Consider the following 15,685-nt stretch of genomic DNA (forward strand, 5'->3'; position numbering starts at 1 on the left):
AGATCAGGCAGAGCAAGGTTGGCAAAGCCAAAGGCAAGTGACAGCTCAAGGTTGGGGCAGGGGGTCAGCAAGAAAGCAATGTGAGGGGATCAGTAATGTCAAAGTGTAGAGATGATCACAAAGGGAACAGAGTGGAGAGGATGGGGTGAGGGAAGTGGAGGTTCACTCAGCCAATGGCTATTGCTGTAACAAAGGGCTCCAGCCCTTCCTTCCTTCCTTCTTCCCTTCCCTCCCCTTCCTTTCCCTTCCTTACCTTTCCTTTCCCTTCCCTTCCTGCCTTCCTTCCTTCTTTTTCCCATCCTTATATTCCCAGGCATCTTCCCAGCCCCTACATTTCTCCATACCCTAGAATTTAAGTTACATGCCCTGGTCAGTTCTGCTTCCCTCCCTCTGATGATGCTCTTTTTCCTCCTGGCTTCCTTTCCTCTGTCAGTTTCAAATACATTGTCCTTTCAAAGCTTCATCGCAAGTCCTACCTCTGTTATTCAACCCGAGTTAACTCCTCCAGCCCCCATTACTGTTTTTTCTTTGTTTTGTTGTGTGTGTGTGTGTGTGTGTGTGTGTGTGTGTGTTGGTTGTTTCACACAGCTTTATATAACAGAATATGGTACATTTGTTACGGGACGGGGCAGTCAGGAGGTGATTCCCTTAAGTAGTTTGTAAGCTTTGAAAGTCAGGAATTGTGTCTTACAGAAACTGCATGGTGCAGAACAGAGTTTGGGGATAAGGAAAAATAAGCTGGTATTCAAGCTGGCTCTGTGGCCTTTAGCATAGATCTCTCTCTAGGCTTTAGTGTCCTTCTGTGAAAAATAGGGCAGATGAGTCCATGCTCTGGCTTCCTTACATAGGGCCTGAAATTTTTAGATCAAGATCATAGGCAGCAGCATGTTTTAACCTCTGAAACACTCCAAGAAAGTGAGGGGTTATCATAAAAGGGGCCATCGTGTTGTAAAAAATGCAAGGGAATTTGGGGATCTGAATTTTGAGCTAGATTTTAATACCTGCTCTACCACTTACTCCATATATGACCTTAGAAAAATTTCTTACTTCTCTATGAAAGGAGGACACTCTTACAGGGATTACTAGTGCTAGAGCTGGCTTATACACCAATTTGTAAGAGCCCATTGTTAAATATTTAGTAACTTTGCACGCAGATTGTTAAACTGTTATTAGCTTGAAATCTGCTGTGGTGGGAATATTTATACCAGGGAAATTGGCAAACACTACAAATTGGACTGTTGGGTTTTTTGTTGGTGTTTTTTCTGGAGAGCTGGTTCACCAGCACATCACTGATTATCTAAACAACGCTCTATAAATAGTAAAGCACTTTGTCATAATTGTCATTAAAAGTAGTAATGGCAGCAATAATGTCCTGTATCCAGAGAACCTAGCCTATTGCATGGCACCGCTCCTACCATTTCTTCAATAAGTACATTTTTAATTTCACTTGAGGTCACCCTTGTATTATTTTGATACTTCAGCCCCTGAGCTAAAGGACCACCTATCTTTACCTCTCTTCAAATCCCTTTCTACAAAGTGTCTCTTTATTATTTATTTACTTATCAACTACACTTATTGGGGTAACATTGGTTAATAACATTATATAAATTTCAGGTGTACAACATTCTAATACGACATCTGTATACTCAATTGTGTGTTCACCACGCAAAGTCTAGTTTCCTTCTGTTACCATTCATTTGACCCCCTTTACCCTCTTTGTCCTCCTCCAACCCGCTTTCCTCTGGTAACCACCTTTCTGTTGTCCGTATCTATAAGTTTGCTTTTATTTGTTTGTTCATTTATTGCTTTCTGTTTTATATCCCACATATGAGTGAAATCATACGGTTCTTGTCCTCTTCTGTCTGACTTATTTCACTTAGTATGATTCAACAAAGTGCCTTTTGAAAATCAGATAACAAAATAAAAGCCTGGTTCAGTGCATGACATCCACAGTAGGACTCAAACCCTCTAAGTCTATAACTGAGCTAATTACCTTCTTTTCAAATCTTTTCTTCCGATATTTCATATCTCTGTTAACACCATTGCCCCTTTATCCATTATCCCACGAAGACTATCTGGCAGTTATTCCCCTCCTCTCGCATTTCCTTACCCAGCCCTATGTCTAATCGATCACTAGATCTTACCAGTTGTACTTTTTAAATCTGCCCCCCCCCTTCATTGCCATTTCTACTGCTTGATTCGGGCCCTCATCATTTCTTACTTGGACTCTTCCTCCTAACTGACATCTTGACCTTCAGTCTTTCCCCTTCATTCCAACCTCTACTTCTACAGATGTGATTTTAAATTACAAATCTGACCAAATCACTCCTTCACTTAGAATTCCTTAATGGCTCTCTGTTGCCTTGAGGATAAAATCCAAAAGCTTTAGCTCATCATACACCACCATATACACTGCCCTTTGCCCACCTTTGTAAGGGTTATCTCCTGCTGCTCCTCAATATTGCCTGGAAGACCTCGTTTCACTTTCCTAGTAATCCCTGGTTCATCTCCCAACCTAAACAAAATTTCCTCTGTGACCCCTCTAGACATATTTGATGTTTATTTTCTCCAGTTCCGCAGCATCCTGTACATGTCTGTGTGCCATATCTAACTATATGGCTGTTATGACCTATTGGGCTTTCCCTCTATATTTTAAATTCCTAAAGGGTAGGAACCTATGTACCGCTCATTAATGCTTAACACATTGAATAGTATGTAATAGGAGCTCAATAAATGTTTAAATGAATGAATGAAAGTTCAAAGGATAAATTATTTTCCTTGGTTCACTCACACAAACTATTCATAGGATATGGAAATGAAAAAAAAGAAAGCTTAAAATTTGTGTCTCAGTAATAAAGATAAGAAATTAATAAAATAAGTATGGTTTATTTTTATTCATAACCCCCAATATAGGATACTATGGCTCCTTGTCACCTTCAGGATAAAATCCAAACCTCTTAGCCTAGCATACAAAGCTTCTTACAATCTAGCCCCCAACTGAATCCCCATTCTTACCTTTCTCTATACACACACACATATAACCTACATTCTAGCCACTTAGATTTCTCATCTGTTCCATAGTCTTTCATCTCTCCATGGCCTCATCCATACTTTCCCCACACCTACACTACCCTCTCCCTCTTTTTTCACTCACCCCTTTCCTGCCTGCCTGATGAATTTCTACACTTACTTCAAACTGATCAATAGTTACCACCTTTAGGCAGTTATCCCTGAAACTATCCCTCCCTCTTCTGTGCTCTCAGAGCACTGGGTTGATTCATTGTAAGCATTGTACTGTCAGTCTTTGTTAGTCTGTCTTTTGCCCCCTCTGCAAAGCAAGATCATCTTTATACCCTGGCCTCTAACGGATTCTAGATGTTAATACAATGGGGGGGGGGGGGAAGGACTATTATATAGGGATGTGCAAAAAAAGATAAGTTTCTGATGAGACCTACATTGAATAAATTTAAGATTGACATTGCATGATCTGGCCAATCTAAAATAATTAATTCCATGTCTTTATTTTCAGAAGTATGGTGACCCTAAGAAATTGGTGCTAATGGACAGATCAGAGAAATGAACAAGTTTAAAGAGCTGGGGCTTAGTTATGTTGCCCCAGATTTGATGCAGTACAGTAAAAATAAATGTTATATCTTAGGAATTTCTCCTGTCATATACATAAGACATTTATCTACATGAATTAATGAATGCCTTAGAAAGTAATGCAATGTGCCCGTGGATAAGACACTAAAGCAACGAGAAAAGATGAGCAGTGACTTATAATAACAGAGGATGTAGTTTCTAATAACAATATATTTATCAGGACACTTAATTTCCCCTTGGGAAGGGAAATAAAATTTTTATTTCTGATTATAAACACAATATCTGTTGTCTTAGTCTGTTCAGGCTGCTATAACAAGAATACCATAGACTAGATGGCTCAAACAATAAACATTTACTTCTCACTGTTCTGGAGGCTGGGACATCCAAAATCAAGGTGCTGGCAGATTTGCTATCTGGTTAGGACCTACTTCCTGGTTCATAGACAGCCATGTTCTCACTGTGTCCTCACTTGGCAGAAGAGGCAAGGGAGCTCTGTGGGGTCTCTTTTGTAAGGGCACTAATCCCATTCATGAGGGCTTGACCCTCATGCCCTGATCACCTTCCAAAGGCCCCATCTCCAAATACCATCACAGTGGGGATTAGGTTTCAACATATGAATTTGGAGCGTGGTGATGGGGACACAGACATTCAGTGTATAGCAACATGTTAATGCAGAATGCTTGGAATATCTTGAAAAACACAATATAAACCCCTCCCAAATCTAACCATCTAACATTAACTATTGTTAATTCTTTAGATAAATCCTTCCAGTCTTTTTTTTTGTGTATATGTTTGTGTATTCTTTTACATAAAAAATTTAAAAAGTTTGTGTTGTATATATTGTTCTAACTGGTATATATTGTTCTAACATGTCATGAACATTTTCTCATGTGAGTAAAGACTCTTCTACAACATGGTTTTTAATTGCTGCACAGTATTCCATCATGCAGCTATACACCACTGTTTAGTCTCCATTGTATCAATGTTTTATTATTATAAACAGAAGTGTAGTAGTGTGGATAGTTAAAGAAAGGGTGATCTCATGTCCTCCTCCTGTTTCCCCAGGTTTTGGAGCCCTCTACTACGTCAGAACTCTATTCAGATAATCCTCTGAGTGTCATCTCAGGGCTGTGGGCACACTCATGGCACGATGGCCGACCCTCAGGAGTACCTGAGCTGCAACTCTTCCCCACACTTACCCTTGAGTGAGAACAAAACCTTCAATGGACTACAAGATGAACTTGCACCCATGGGGAGCCACCCTTCACCCAAGCTCCTTAAGGACCAGCAGGAAAAGGGGGGCGTGCAAACAGAGCTAACAGAGGGCATGAACAGCCCCATCACCACAACAGTGTTGACGAGCGTAAGCGAGGATTCCAGGGACCAGTTTGAGAACAGCGTCCTTCAGCTAAGGGAACAAGATGAATCAGAGATGGCCGTGTCTCAGGGGAACAGCAGCACTGTGGATCGAGAGAGCATGAGTGGAACTGAAGACATCAAGATTCAGTTCAGCAGGTCGGGCAGCGGCAGCGGCAGCGGCAGCGGCAGTGGCAGTGGCGGATTTCTTGAAGGACTATTTGGATGCTTAAGGCCTGTGTGGAATATCATTGGGAAGGCATATTCCACTGATTACAAATTACAGCAGCAAGGTAAGCTAGAATAGGGACCTGGGAGATACTTCCTGTGTAAGCACACCACCCTCATTAACTGAGTAACCTTTGACCTGTGGATAAATTAAAGAACTAGTGCTAGATGAATACCTCCTATCAATTTCCCATAGACATCTGAATGGAACAGGTTTATACTTGGCTGGTCTTTTTCAGTTGAAGCCCATCTTTTGTGGTTGTGTAGTTCAGTGGCGTGCAGAGTAGAGTACACATAAGACAATCCATTATTTTATGAGAAAGAAAATGTTCGAGTGCCTGTTCTTTTTATTGCGTCATTTCAAATTTCTGTTTTTATTCATGTTTTCATATATTTTTGGTATTTTAATAAAGTCGTGCAGATATATACTTTGTAAATAAATCACATAATGTTTACATGTTTACATTTTTTTAATTGAAAGTTCATACAATCAAAAAGTCTGATGGCCACTGGACTAATTCAACCCAGAGAGAAGCTACATGGGGTGGCCGCTGAAGACTGCAGGCTGGCCTTAAGCTATAGTAAAAGGAATTTTTTTCTCACAGTCAAGGCACAGAAGGCTCACATTTTAAGGAAAGACAAACTATCTAGCCATTCTTAGGAAGCTTTATTATTTCTAGATCCCACAAATTTGTAAAAGGTAAATTTTTAACTCCCATCATTGAGTAGCATGTATATTTATATATTCCAGTTCAAGCGTTTTGAAATAAAGGGAACACATGGCCCTAGTGATCTTCATAACCTCATTTGTGTTCTTTAAAGCAGATTTTTTTTTCCCCTGATAATAAAAGTAGTATATGTAAAAAATTTGGAATATACAGGTAAATTCCCCCCCCAAAAAAGTTAAAATAATCTGTGATCCCCATTCTCCTGAAAATAACCATCGTTAATATTTTTGGTATGTATTATGTTAGTCTATTTGTGTGTGTATGTGTGCCTTAAAATAATAGAGTTGTACTGTTTTTCCCTTCATATTGTGAACATTTCCCATATCATGAAGTATACTTCTTAGCATCATTTTTAATGACTACATAATATTAAATTGTGTGAACATGCCAATATTTAAGCAATCCTCTATTGCTTGACAATTTGTTTGCTATTTTTAGTGATTATAAGCCATATTGCAATGAGCATCTATCTATTACTTAATTTCTGCTTGTATCTTTGATTACTTCTTAGGGTAAATTCCTAGAAGAGGAATGGTTGTGTTCAAAGGGTTTGTTGCTTTTAAGGCTTTTGATACATATCTTTGCAGCCTTCTGTAAATGAGTCTGTTGTTATAAGTTCTCTCATTAAGAAATTTTGGAAAGGAAAAATATGGCCCAGAAATAAGACTGTTCTATTTATTTTATAACTGAATGTTGGACTCTCTGGCCCTCCCTTAAAAACATATTCATCTCTTTTAGTCAACTGTTGACAGCTTTTCCACATCAACAAGTCAACATTACTCACCATTAACCACTTCTTTCATGCATTCTACTTTTCCTGTTTATGAAATACTTTCTCCTAAACCAATACCAACTTCTTCCTCTGTACCCCTCTCCCATAAGGATTTTGGGATTTACTAATACATCTGTCAATTCGGGATATACTTTTCTGGATTTGTCAACCACAGCATCCATTCCTGCCCCATGCAGACATTCTTTGTCAGTCCTGGAATTTGTCTGTCTGTCTCTCTCTGTCTTTCATTCGTACTCCCATATTATGCACATTCTGCCTCTTTTCCCCCTCCATGATCTTAAGGTTTCAAGGAAATTAAAACACCATTCCTTGTGACACAAATGTTGGCGACTCATACGTAAAACAGTATTACTGTTTTTTAAATTGGGAATAAAGATAAGCACAATGAGGAAAATAAAAATGACTGGTCATCCCACAATTCAGAGATAACCACCCTTAATTTATTATTTTTTAAAAGTCCCCTCTCCTCTCCTCTGCACAAAACCTACAAATATCTGCTTATGCGATAAACTACGTTTGGTTTTTAGGATCCTAACTTGTCCAATCTCATAATTATTTTGGTGATAATTTGGAGGTCTCAGGATCCAAATGCAACGTTGAGGTTCAGACTCATAAAAGGTATAACAGACACATTCTTTGTTTGTGAAAAGGATCCTTTAATTTTTTCTTATTGTTCTATAAACTTGTATTTATTTTTTCTTCCAATTGATTATGTGACTTTCACAAAGGCTTATTTCAGAAATAACTAAGAAACAGTCCTGTGCAGCCAAAGTTTACAAGGGCACAGCAGCTGCCTAACTCTTCAACAGATGACAAGATATCCTACTGTGGGCTGTAAAAGAGATTTGCTAGGCAGAAACTGTAGTTTTTTCCTTGTCAGTTCTGGGATCAGGGAGCTAATCTCTAATCCTGGATTACAGTCAACCTAAGGATAGCACATATAAGAGATATGTCCCTGCATTTTGGTACTTAGGTGGAAATTTCACTAGATTTTACAAAATTTTAATGATATCTTCATCTTCCATTTAGTATGTTGGTAGTGAAGTGCAAGTAAGATAGTACTATGTGTAATTGAAATTTTTTATTTCCATATAGTTCTCAGCCGCAAAGCAAATATTGTCATAGACGTGTCTGAATAAACAAAGGAGAACTTATGCATTAAAGTAGATGGGAGTGTGGCTTTTTCTCAGTCTTAGGGATCATGGTGGATGTTGGAATTAAGATAGTAGTCATAGTGATGAATAATCAGAGAGAAGATAAAAGCTGGGGAAGAGAACCAATGGGACAGACGTAAAAGCAGCAGAAAGTCTGGGACTAACCCTGGAGGGAGTACAGCCAATTTCTATTCTTACCAGGTTAGTGGGCTCGCTCGTCAATGATCTAGGCCCCCAATTTTTCTCATCCTATTGCTAAGGTATACTTTTTTTCCTGCCATTTTCCTGTTCCTTGACTCCCTACTAGATATTGACAGGGACATTGGGACAAGACAAGGGGACTAAATCACATATATCACCTTTACTTCTGGTAATCAGTCTAGTAAAAATATTGATACGAAGATGGTTGAGATATTACTTTATTTTATTCTGTGTTCTTGAATTACCAGTGCTATCCCCTTTGTTTTTCCACGGATAATTAAGACTTAACTGAATAACCCAGGCATAAGCCATTCCTTATTATAATATCCTCAAACTTTGCTATTTAAGTGTCAAATGTATTTATCATTTGTATTTTAATAATTCATTTATTTCTCATTTTATAAAAATACTAAATAATAGGCATTATTTATTAAAAATATAGTAAATTACAATGTAAGTATTATAAAATAATATAAAAAGCGTTATTTAACAAATTGTGTTAGAATCATTAAATAACAATATGGAAAAAAATTAACTTGTGTCAGTCCTCATACCATATACAAAATAAACTCCCGATGGATATAAAGGTTAAACTTTTAAAAAGTCAACTACGGATCACTCTTAGAGGATAGAGGAGGCAGTAGAAGAAATTACAAAGGAAATGACAGGGAAATACAAAAATATTTGGTTAAAAAAATAATAAAATTAAAAGGCTTTAAAAAAAAATTATCTTTGTATTTTCAAATAAATAGAGAGGAAGCGCCTTCAAGTTTATGAGAACTATAAGACCCTGTTAGATAAATGGACAAAGGATAAATTTGACAATTCATACAAAGTCTTGTATTAAACAAATGTAAAGAAAATATTCTACATCATTGGCAATCAAAGTAGTACAAACTCATAAAATACTATTTTATACCTAATTAAATTAGCACCAGAAAATAATTGGCAATATTCATTGCTGGCAAAGTCATAGTAAAAGGGACACACTCACATTACTGCTGTCAGGGAAAACTAGCAAAATCCTTTTGGATAGCAATTTGGAACGTATACCAAGAGCCAGGAAACTGTACTCTTTAACCTAAGGAATGAGTCTGAGGAAATAATATAAAGAAAGGAAAAAAGTATTTGAATTTCAAATTTAAATTAGCAAACAAAAAGATGGAGACACTCAAGTATCAAAATAGATAAGAGGGTGCAGTAAATAATTAGAGCTTATAATAAAAACTATATAATGAATAAATACATGGTGAATACACAATACATGAAAAAGAAAAAAATTGTACATCACATACAACTTTTACATAGCTGTATACATATAAGCAAAGACTAGAAGAGAAGATTAAAACTGAGTATCGGATGGGATATCAGATAAAATACACATTTTTCTGATATTTTCTAATGTTTCTAGTATTTAACAGGAAATAAACATTGAGTGAATAGAGGGGAAAGACACCCAAAGATTGTCTAATTTTAATTGTCATTGTGTTAAAAATTAGGGTAAATTGGGCTTTTATAAGGTTATTCAGAGAAATAGTACCCAGTTATGTTCTTGCCCCGTATCCTATAATAGTACTTTATTCAGTCCCCAGAATGGTCAAAATGACACTGTGTTTAGTCCCTCACTGTACCTCTAATAGTAAAATTCTCTTACAGTATGCCATCAATATCTGCATCCTGTGTGTGCTGCACGAATAAGCCTATGGGGACAAAATTGAGACTGCTTAAGATACTTAATACTTGTCAGTCATTAGAATCCATAAAGATATTGAAAGAGTGAAGCTTATAACTTACTGCTTCCTCCCAAGTCTCACTTGGTATCATTTGTTGCTTTGGTGATTTCACATTTGTGAGCTATTTGTATTTTAGAGAGATCTGCTTTTATGTAGCAACTGCTCAATTTCAATAGAGCAGAAAACTTTAATATTGCTGATATCAGAAGAATGGGATGAATGCCCATGATATAAACTACCTTCACTATAAGTTTTTCTGCTCGATGTAGGTATATTTTGAAAATCATGTTTTAACCATTATAATGAGAAGCCACATTTTATTAAGAATCTATAGAATTTCGTTTCTCTTAAGGCAGAGAAAATTAGAGAAGGGGGAAATGTTGTTCCCTTCCAGATACTGATGAACTCTTTCTGCTCTTCTGCTTCACATGGTAGATGGTGAGTTGATTTGCTTTCAAGACCAGAATATCTTCAAAGCTAACTCAGCACCACCTTGTTCAGTGTTCTCCAAATAGTGGCCTTTTAGTAATCGGTGACCCGACAAGAATCTGTCATAACCTTTCGTATTGTCATCATCCTCTCCTCACTCCGTGGGGCTCCTAGCTCTTTGATGTTCATTTCTTACCAGGCAGAGCGAAAGCACTGGCAAAGAGGAGGATAAGGCAGATCAATGGATTATGTTCTTCTTTTTAAGTATCACAAGATTAAAGCACATATTGATTGAATTTTTAAAGTGCTTTATTTGAAATAGCATCTTATTCATTATAAAAGTCAAATATACTTATGGTTAAATTTTTTTAATATTGAAAAGGATAAAGAACATAATATGAATCACCAATAATACCACCAATTAGAAATGACCTCTGTTACATTCTTGGTGCCAAAAAAAAAAAAAAAATCAAACTCTAAGAAAAAAAGAAACTTGAAAATAGTGCATCTAGATGAGTAAATATATCATCACTGATGACCCTCTCAGTTCCTTCATGAGAGGAAATGTGGTACAGTGGAGAAAGCACTCTCCCTGGAATCAGCCAGTTCCAGAGTTCTGGGTCCAGTCCTGCCAATTACCAGCTATATGACCTTGAATTACTAACGTACCCACCCTAGCCTTAGTTTTCGCATCTTGAAATAACCATAATAAGACCAAATTTGTAGGACTGTTGTAAGAATTAAACACATGAGACACGTAAAGCACTGTACTAGTATCTGGCATATAGTAAATACTAAATAAAAAGTAAATACTAATATAAGTATTATACATAATTAGGTCCTTATGAGAGTATCTTTGAAAATTCATTCTGCAAGGATTAATTGAGCATCTGGCTAGAAATTCAAAGAGGAATAAATGATACTTATAATGGGTGATGGAGTAGGGATAGTGGTGTAGAGACAGTAGGGTGAATTGACTAAACATGAAGACTTGAGATGAGCAGCTGGGAGTGTCAGAATACATTTTGTTTGGAGGAGAGTACATTGGATATCTCTGATCTGCTTGATGTCACTGGTTAAAAAATGATACAAAGTCATACATGGGAATATCTGATCTATAGTATCAAGGCCCATAGAAAGGTTATATCTTTTGATGAGTTACCAGGTGGGAAACAAAGTGTAGAGGTCATTTTGGGTGATGGTGAAGTTGGCAGCTTTGGAGTGGCTTTGTAGAATGGTCCCTGCACGGATTCCAAGATCTTTTTAAGCTTGTTTCTTGCTTGTGTGCCTAGATACTTGGGAAGTGCCATTTGAGGAGATCTCAGAGCTGCAGTGGCTGGGTAGTGGAGCCCAAGGAGCTGTCTTCCTGGGCAAGTTCCGAGCGGAGGAGGTGGCCATCAAGAAAGTGAGAGAACAGAATGAGACGGATATCAAGCATTTGAGGAAGTTGAAGCACCCTAACATCATCGCTTTCAAGTAGGTCAAGGCTTTTTTTTTTTTTTTAAGAAATAGAAAGATTTTCTTTTCCCAAACATATAAGCTCCAGCTTTGAAAGACATGTTAAGAATATTCTATAGACTAAGCACTGTGTTAGGTGCTTTGGAAGGGTACCACAGAACTATTGAATTAGAGTTGTGTCTTTAAGAAGTTTATAATCCAGTAGTTCTTTTTGCCAGAGAATGCCCTGCTTGGAAGGGATGTGGATGGAGCAGAGAGGGAGAAGGTGGATTCCTGCCAAGCAGTCAGATCTGCCGAATCAAACTCATTTGTCAATAGGATGACAGAGGTCACTTTCAGATAGCCCGAAGGTGCTAAAATTCAGTTAAGAAAACAAAGCTAACATCTAGGTGATCAGAGAACAATTAGTCCCTGTGCAGTAATAGATATGTTTTTTATTAGTTTCTATTAGTGTCCTTTCTTAAATGTTAACTTTTAATAACAGGTAGGTACCTTTGGAGTATTTCTCCCTGCCTCAGGCTTTGCTAGCTCCCTTTTCAAGTAATGCCAATTACTCAGCTTTCTAAATCTAGTGATAGTAGAGTTATTGATCATAGTAAGGTATGTGCTATTTCCATTTCACAAAGTAGTTGTTTTCAAGATCTTTATAGTTTAAGACCATTACTTTCATAATATTGGCAGGGATCCCTAGCAAAAGAGGGAGGCTCAAAGGTAAACTTGTGGAAATCACCAAATTTGGCAATGCTGAGCTCTCTATATGTGTCATCTCTTCTGCCTGTACCTTTCCCTTGAGTTTCCTCTTACCAGCCTTTAAATGTTGCCCTAGGCTTGAATAAATGCATGGTGAGTGGCTTCAGAGGAGGGAAGGTAAAGAACCGGAAAAATAGCCGTTAGGTGGGGTGACAATTTACAAACTTGAACTTCTTAGTGTGTACACACACACACACACACACACACACACACACACACACACACACGGTGCCAAAAAATGTATACACAGTTTAAAAAAGGAAAGAACTGTATTGAAATTATGCTGATGGCAACCACTTTGAGCACCTCTTGTAGTTGCAGAAGTCAGACGTGACTTGTATTCATATTATATTTTGTTATCGGTATATATTGAGTATCACAATTTTAATAGTTCTTTCCTTTCTTAAAAAGTGTATACATTTTTTTGGTACTCTTTGTATATATATATATTTCAATTCTGGAAAATGAGGCTACAGTTAAAAGTGGAATAAGTTATAAATCCCCATTCCCTAAATTAGGAGGAGCTTCACCCAGTCCCCAAGAGGGATCCTTTCTTGATAAAACTATCAATATAAAGCTAAACATGTGATGTGATAATTTTTCATTGGAACCACATCCCCAAAGTAGAGAATAGAAATGTTAGGTACAGGTTTTATAGAACGGGTTTAAATGAGTGTTGAAGCTGAGTTATGATTTTCAAAGGCCCATTAAGGAAGGAAAGGGGGTGTAAAAGGAGGAGAAGCATCCAACTGGGATACTGAATGAAATGCTTGCCTTGATTTCCTGTGGAAAGAATATCCACGCAGAGGGGATGGGAGAGAGCTTCAACTGCTGTAGCAATTCTATCCCTGGTTGCCTGGGAAGGGCTAGGAAGATGTGAGACTAAAACAAAATGTTCTAGAAACCAATTCTCATCTCTCCAAAGACTATCATTTGAAAAGACAACAGGAGGATTATTTTAAAGCCGATTATCAGAGACTCACGTCTTTCATTTTACTTCCCTGAGAGGACCCTCACTCCCAGTGTGCTACACCATCCTAAAGGAAAGGAAGGCCTTCCATTTAACTAAACTTTTAAGCTTAGACCACCACTAGGACGCTCAGTTTGAGACACAGAATGTTCTATAGATCAGCATGGCCTTTTGGCCCTCCTGAAATGTCATAGGCTGTGTGTGTCGCAGTAAGAGGGCTTTCCAGGCAGAAGTGTGTCCTAAGAGGATGAATCTGTGAATCTTTATTTTTCCTTCCTTTGTTTTGCTTCTTCCTTTCTCTTCCCAGTCTTTCCCCCCACCTCACCCTCTGACCCTCCTACCTGCATATGCAGTTTTCAGCATTTTGGACAAATATTGCCATGCTGGTGTCCAACTATTTAGGCTGAAGATGCTTGAATAGTCTTTACCTCTACATGGAAAACAATAGCGAGACTGTGTGCCTGGCCTATTACACCATGCTCTTGAGGCATTGTGCTGTGTTATGTTTGCAGCCATCTGTGCCATGTGTTGCTTGGCCAGTGAATCATTCAGGACCGTCTGGAAGACGTGAAGGCAAGATTACATTTTAGTACGTCTCTCTGGATACTGGTTTCTGTGCTTACAGCTTCTTTGGAAGTTACTAAGAATGATGTGCAGAAGGGAAAGGGCAAGGAAAGAATACTATATTCTTTTTTCTTCCGATTTTTAAAGCTTTCTTTTAAGAAAACCCAACCTGACTGTTCCTAATGGAATTGAGTGTCAAAGGGAATAAAAGGTAGCAATTAGAAGTGATTATAGAGCTGCTATTTATAGCTACTAAGAAGCCTTGTCATAGTACAGGGCTGATGGAATGATTGCTCCTCATTCGTCAGTCAGGAAAGATGAAAAGTGTATAACATATTAGTGTTAGGCCCTTTCTGTCCATGTGTGTGTGAGAAGTTAAAACATAGTTGAGTAGGATACTGAATAGCTCCAAATAAATCTTTATTTTGATATTCTTAAACATATTACAGTATTCCTGCCTTAGCATTTCTCTGTAATGAAAATTAAAATTGTCTGTATGTAGTTCCTGTACGCTCTTGCTCCACTGAGGTTTCCTAAAAGTCAAGTAACAGAAACTTGAAAAACAAAATCTTTCATTAAAAATTAGGGTAAGAATTCTGGGTAGCTTAGAAAATGTTGGAGAGTAATAGAAATCGCTTTGTGGCATTTGACAGGTACATCCAAGCAAGGAAAGTGAAGACTAATTATTTAATTTCTCCATAACCTGCTATTGTTACAAGATTTTCACATGATCACAAGCCATGGTCTCTAAATTCTTTCATCATTTATGGCAGCCTAAGAGATAGGATATGAACTGATAGCTGGGTGAGGACTTTAGCTTGCGTGTCTTATAGGTAGACTATTCTCAATAACTTCTCTAGAAAGTTTTAAAGGAGGGCATACATACCATTAAGGGATGGGACACAGAGAATTGCATATGGTCGTTTTTCTTCTCTTTTCTTGTCCTCAGAACAAAGTTGTAATTTAGAATTCATATGATTTTCCCCACTTTTATAAGGTAACGTTATTAATATAGGAATCCCCAATATGCTTGTCTGTACAGAAGCTGAAAAGGTAAAAGGGAGGCTTGTGGTGCAGTGAGTGGAAAGAGCATGGCTTTGAAGTCAAACAGACTGGATTTGAATCCCAGCTCTGTCACTTATTAGTGGTCTGATCTAGGACAAGTCAACTTTCCCTCTTTGAACCTTACCTGTAAAAATGGAACAGGTAATTTCTATTTTAAAATGGTTCAGGGCAGACCAAATAAAACAATTAAACAAACAAGTAAATATGCCTGACAAAAAGATGTGCTCCCATGTTATTGCTCTTCTTCCTACCTCTGGCCTTGGCACATGTTATGTGAAGGCTTTATCAGCAAAGAAAGGTAAGGTGAAGTTAAGAACTGTTTGTCAGGGACTTGCTGTGCGATGTTTAGACCTTGTGGTAAAGAGAAAAGAACTTGAATACCTTTTCCCTTCAAGGAGCCTACAATCTATATCAGGAGGGAAGCATCACATATAAAAAAATGAATGGCTCCCATGTAGCATAGGAATTCAGAGAAGAGAAAGATCTTTTTGGACTGGAATGATCAGGAAAGCCTTCATGGAAGGTGTAGGAAGTGACGGACATGCAGGCTGCATAAATGTATAATACATTGTGTAACATTATTTGTATTCTAAACAGAAATCGTTTTCAAAGACAAAATAATATAGAAAAATTTTTTTTGGTCCTCATTCTAG

General features: G+C 37.6%; 1 protein-coding gene across 4 annotated transcripts in view; it reads left to right on the forward strand.

The window, feature by feature from the left end:
* MAP3K13 (mitogen-activated protein kinase kinase kinase 13) overlaps positions 1-15,685 on the forward strand; it is a 142,793-nt gene that overhangs the window by 94,808 nt on the left and 32,300 nt on the right. For all 4 annotated transcript variants that reach the window (XM_019735851.3, XM_019735855.3, XM_019735852.3 and 1 more), the window contains 2 exons: positions 4,669-5,252; positions 11,518-11,701. In XM_019735851.3, coding sequence (XP_019591410.3) covers positions 4,754-5,252; positions 11,518-11,701 — 683 coding nt within the window. In that variant the 5' untranslated portion in view covers positions 4,669-4,753. The remainder of the gene's footprint in view (positions 1-4,668; positions 5,253-11,517; positions 11,702-15,685) is intronic.

The sequence above is a fragment of the Rhinolophus sinicus genome, chromosome 17, assembly GCF_057876585.1.
Source record: "Rhinolophus sinicus isolate RSI-liver-muscle chromosome 17, RSI-T2T, whole genome shotgun sequence".
Lineage (NCBI taxonomy): Eukaryota > Metazoa > Chordata > Mammalia > Chiroptera > Rhinolophidae > Rhinolophus > Rhinolophus sinicus.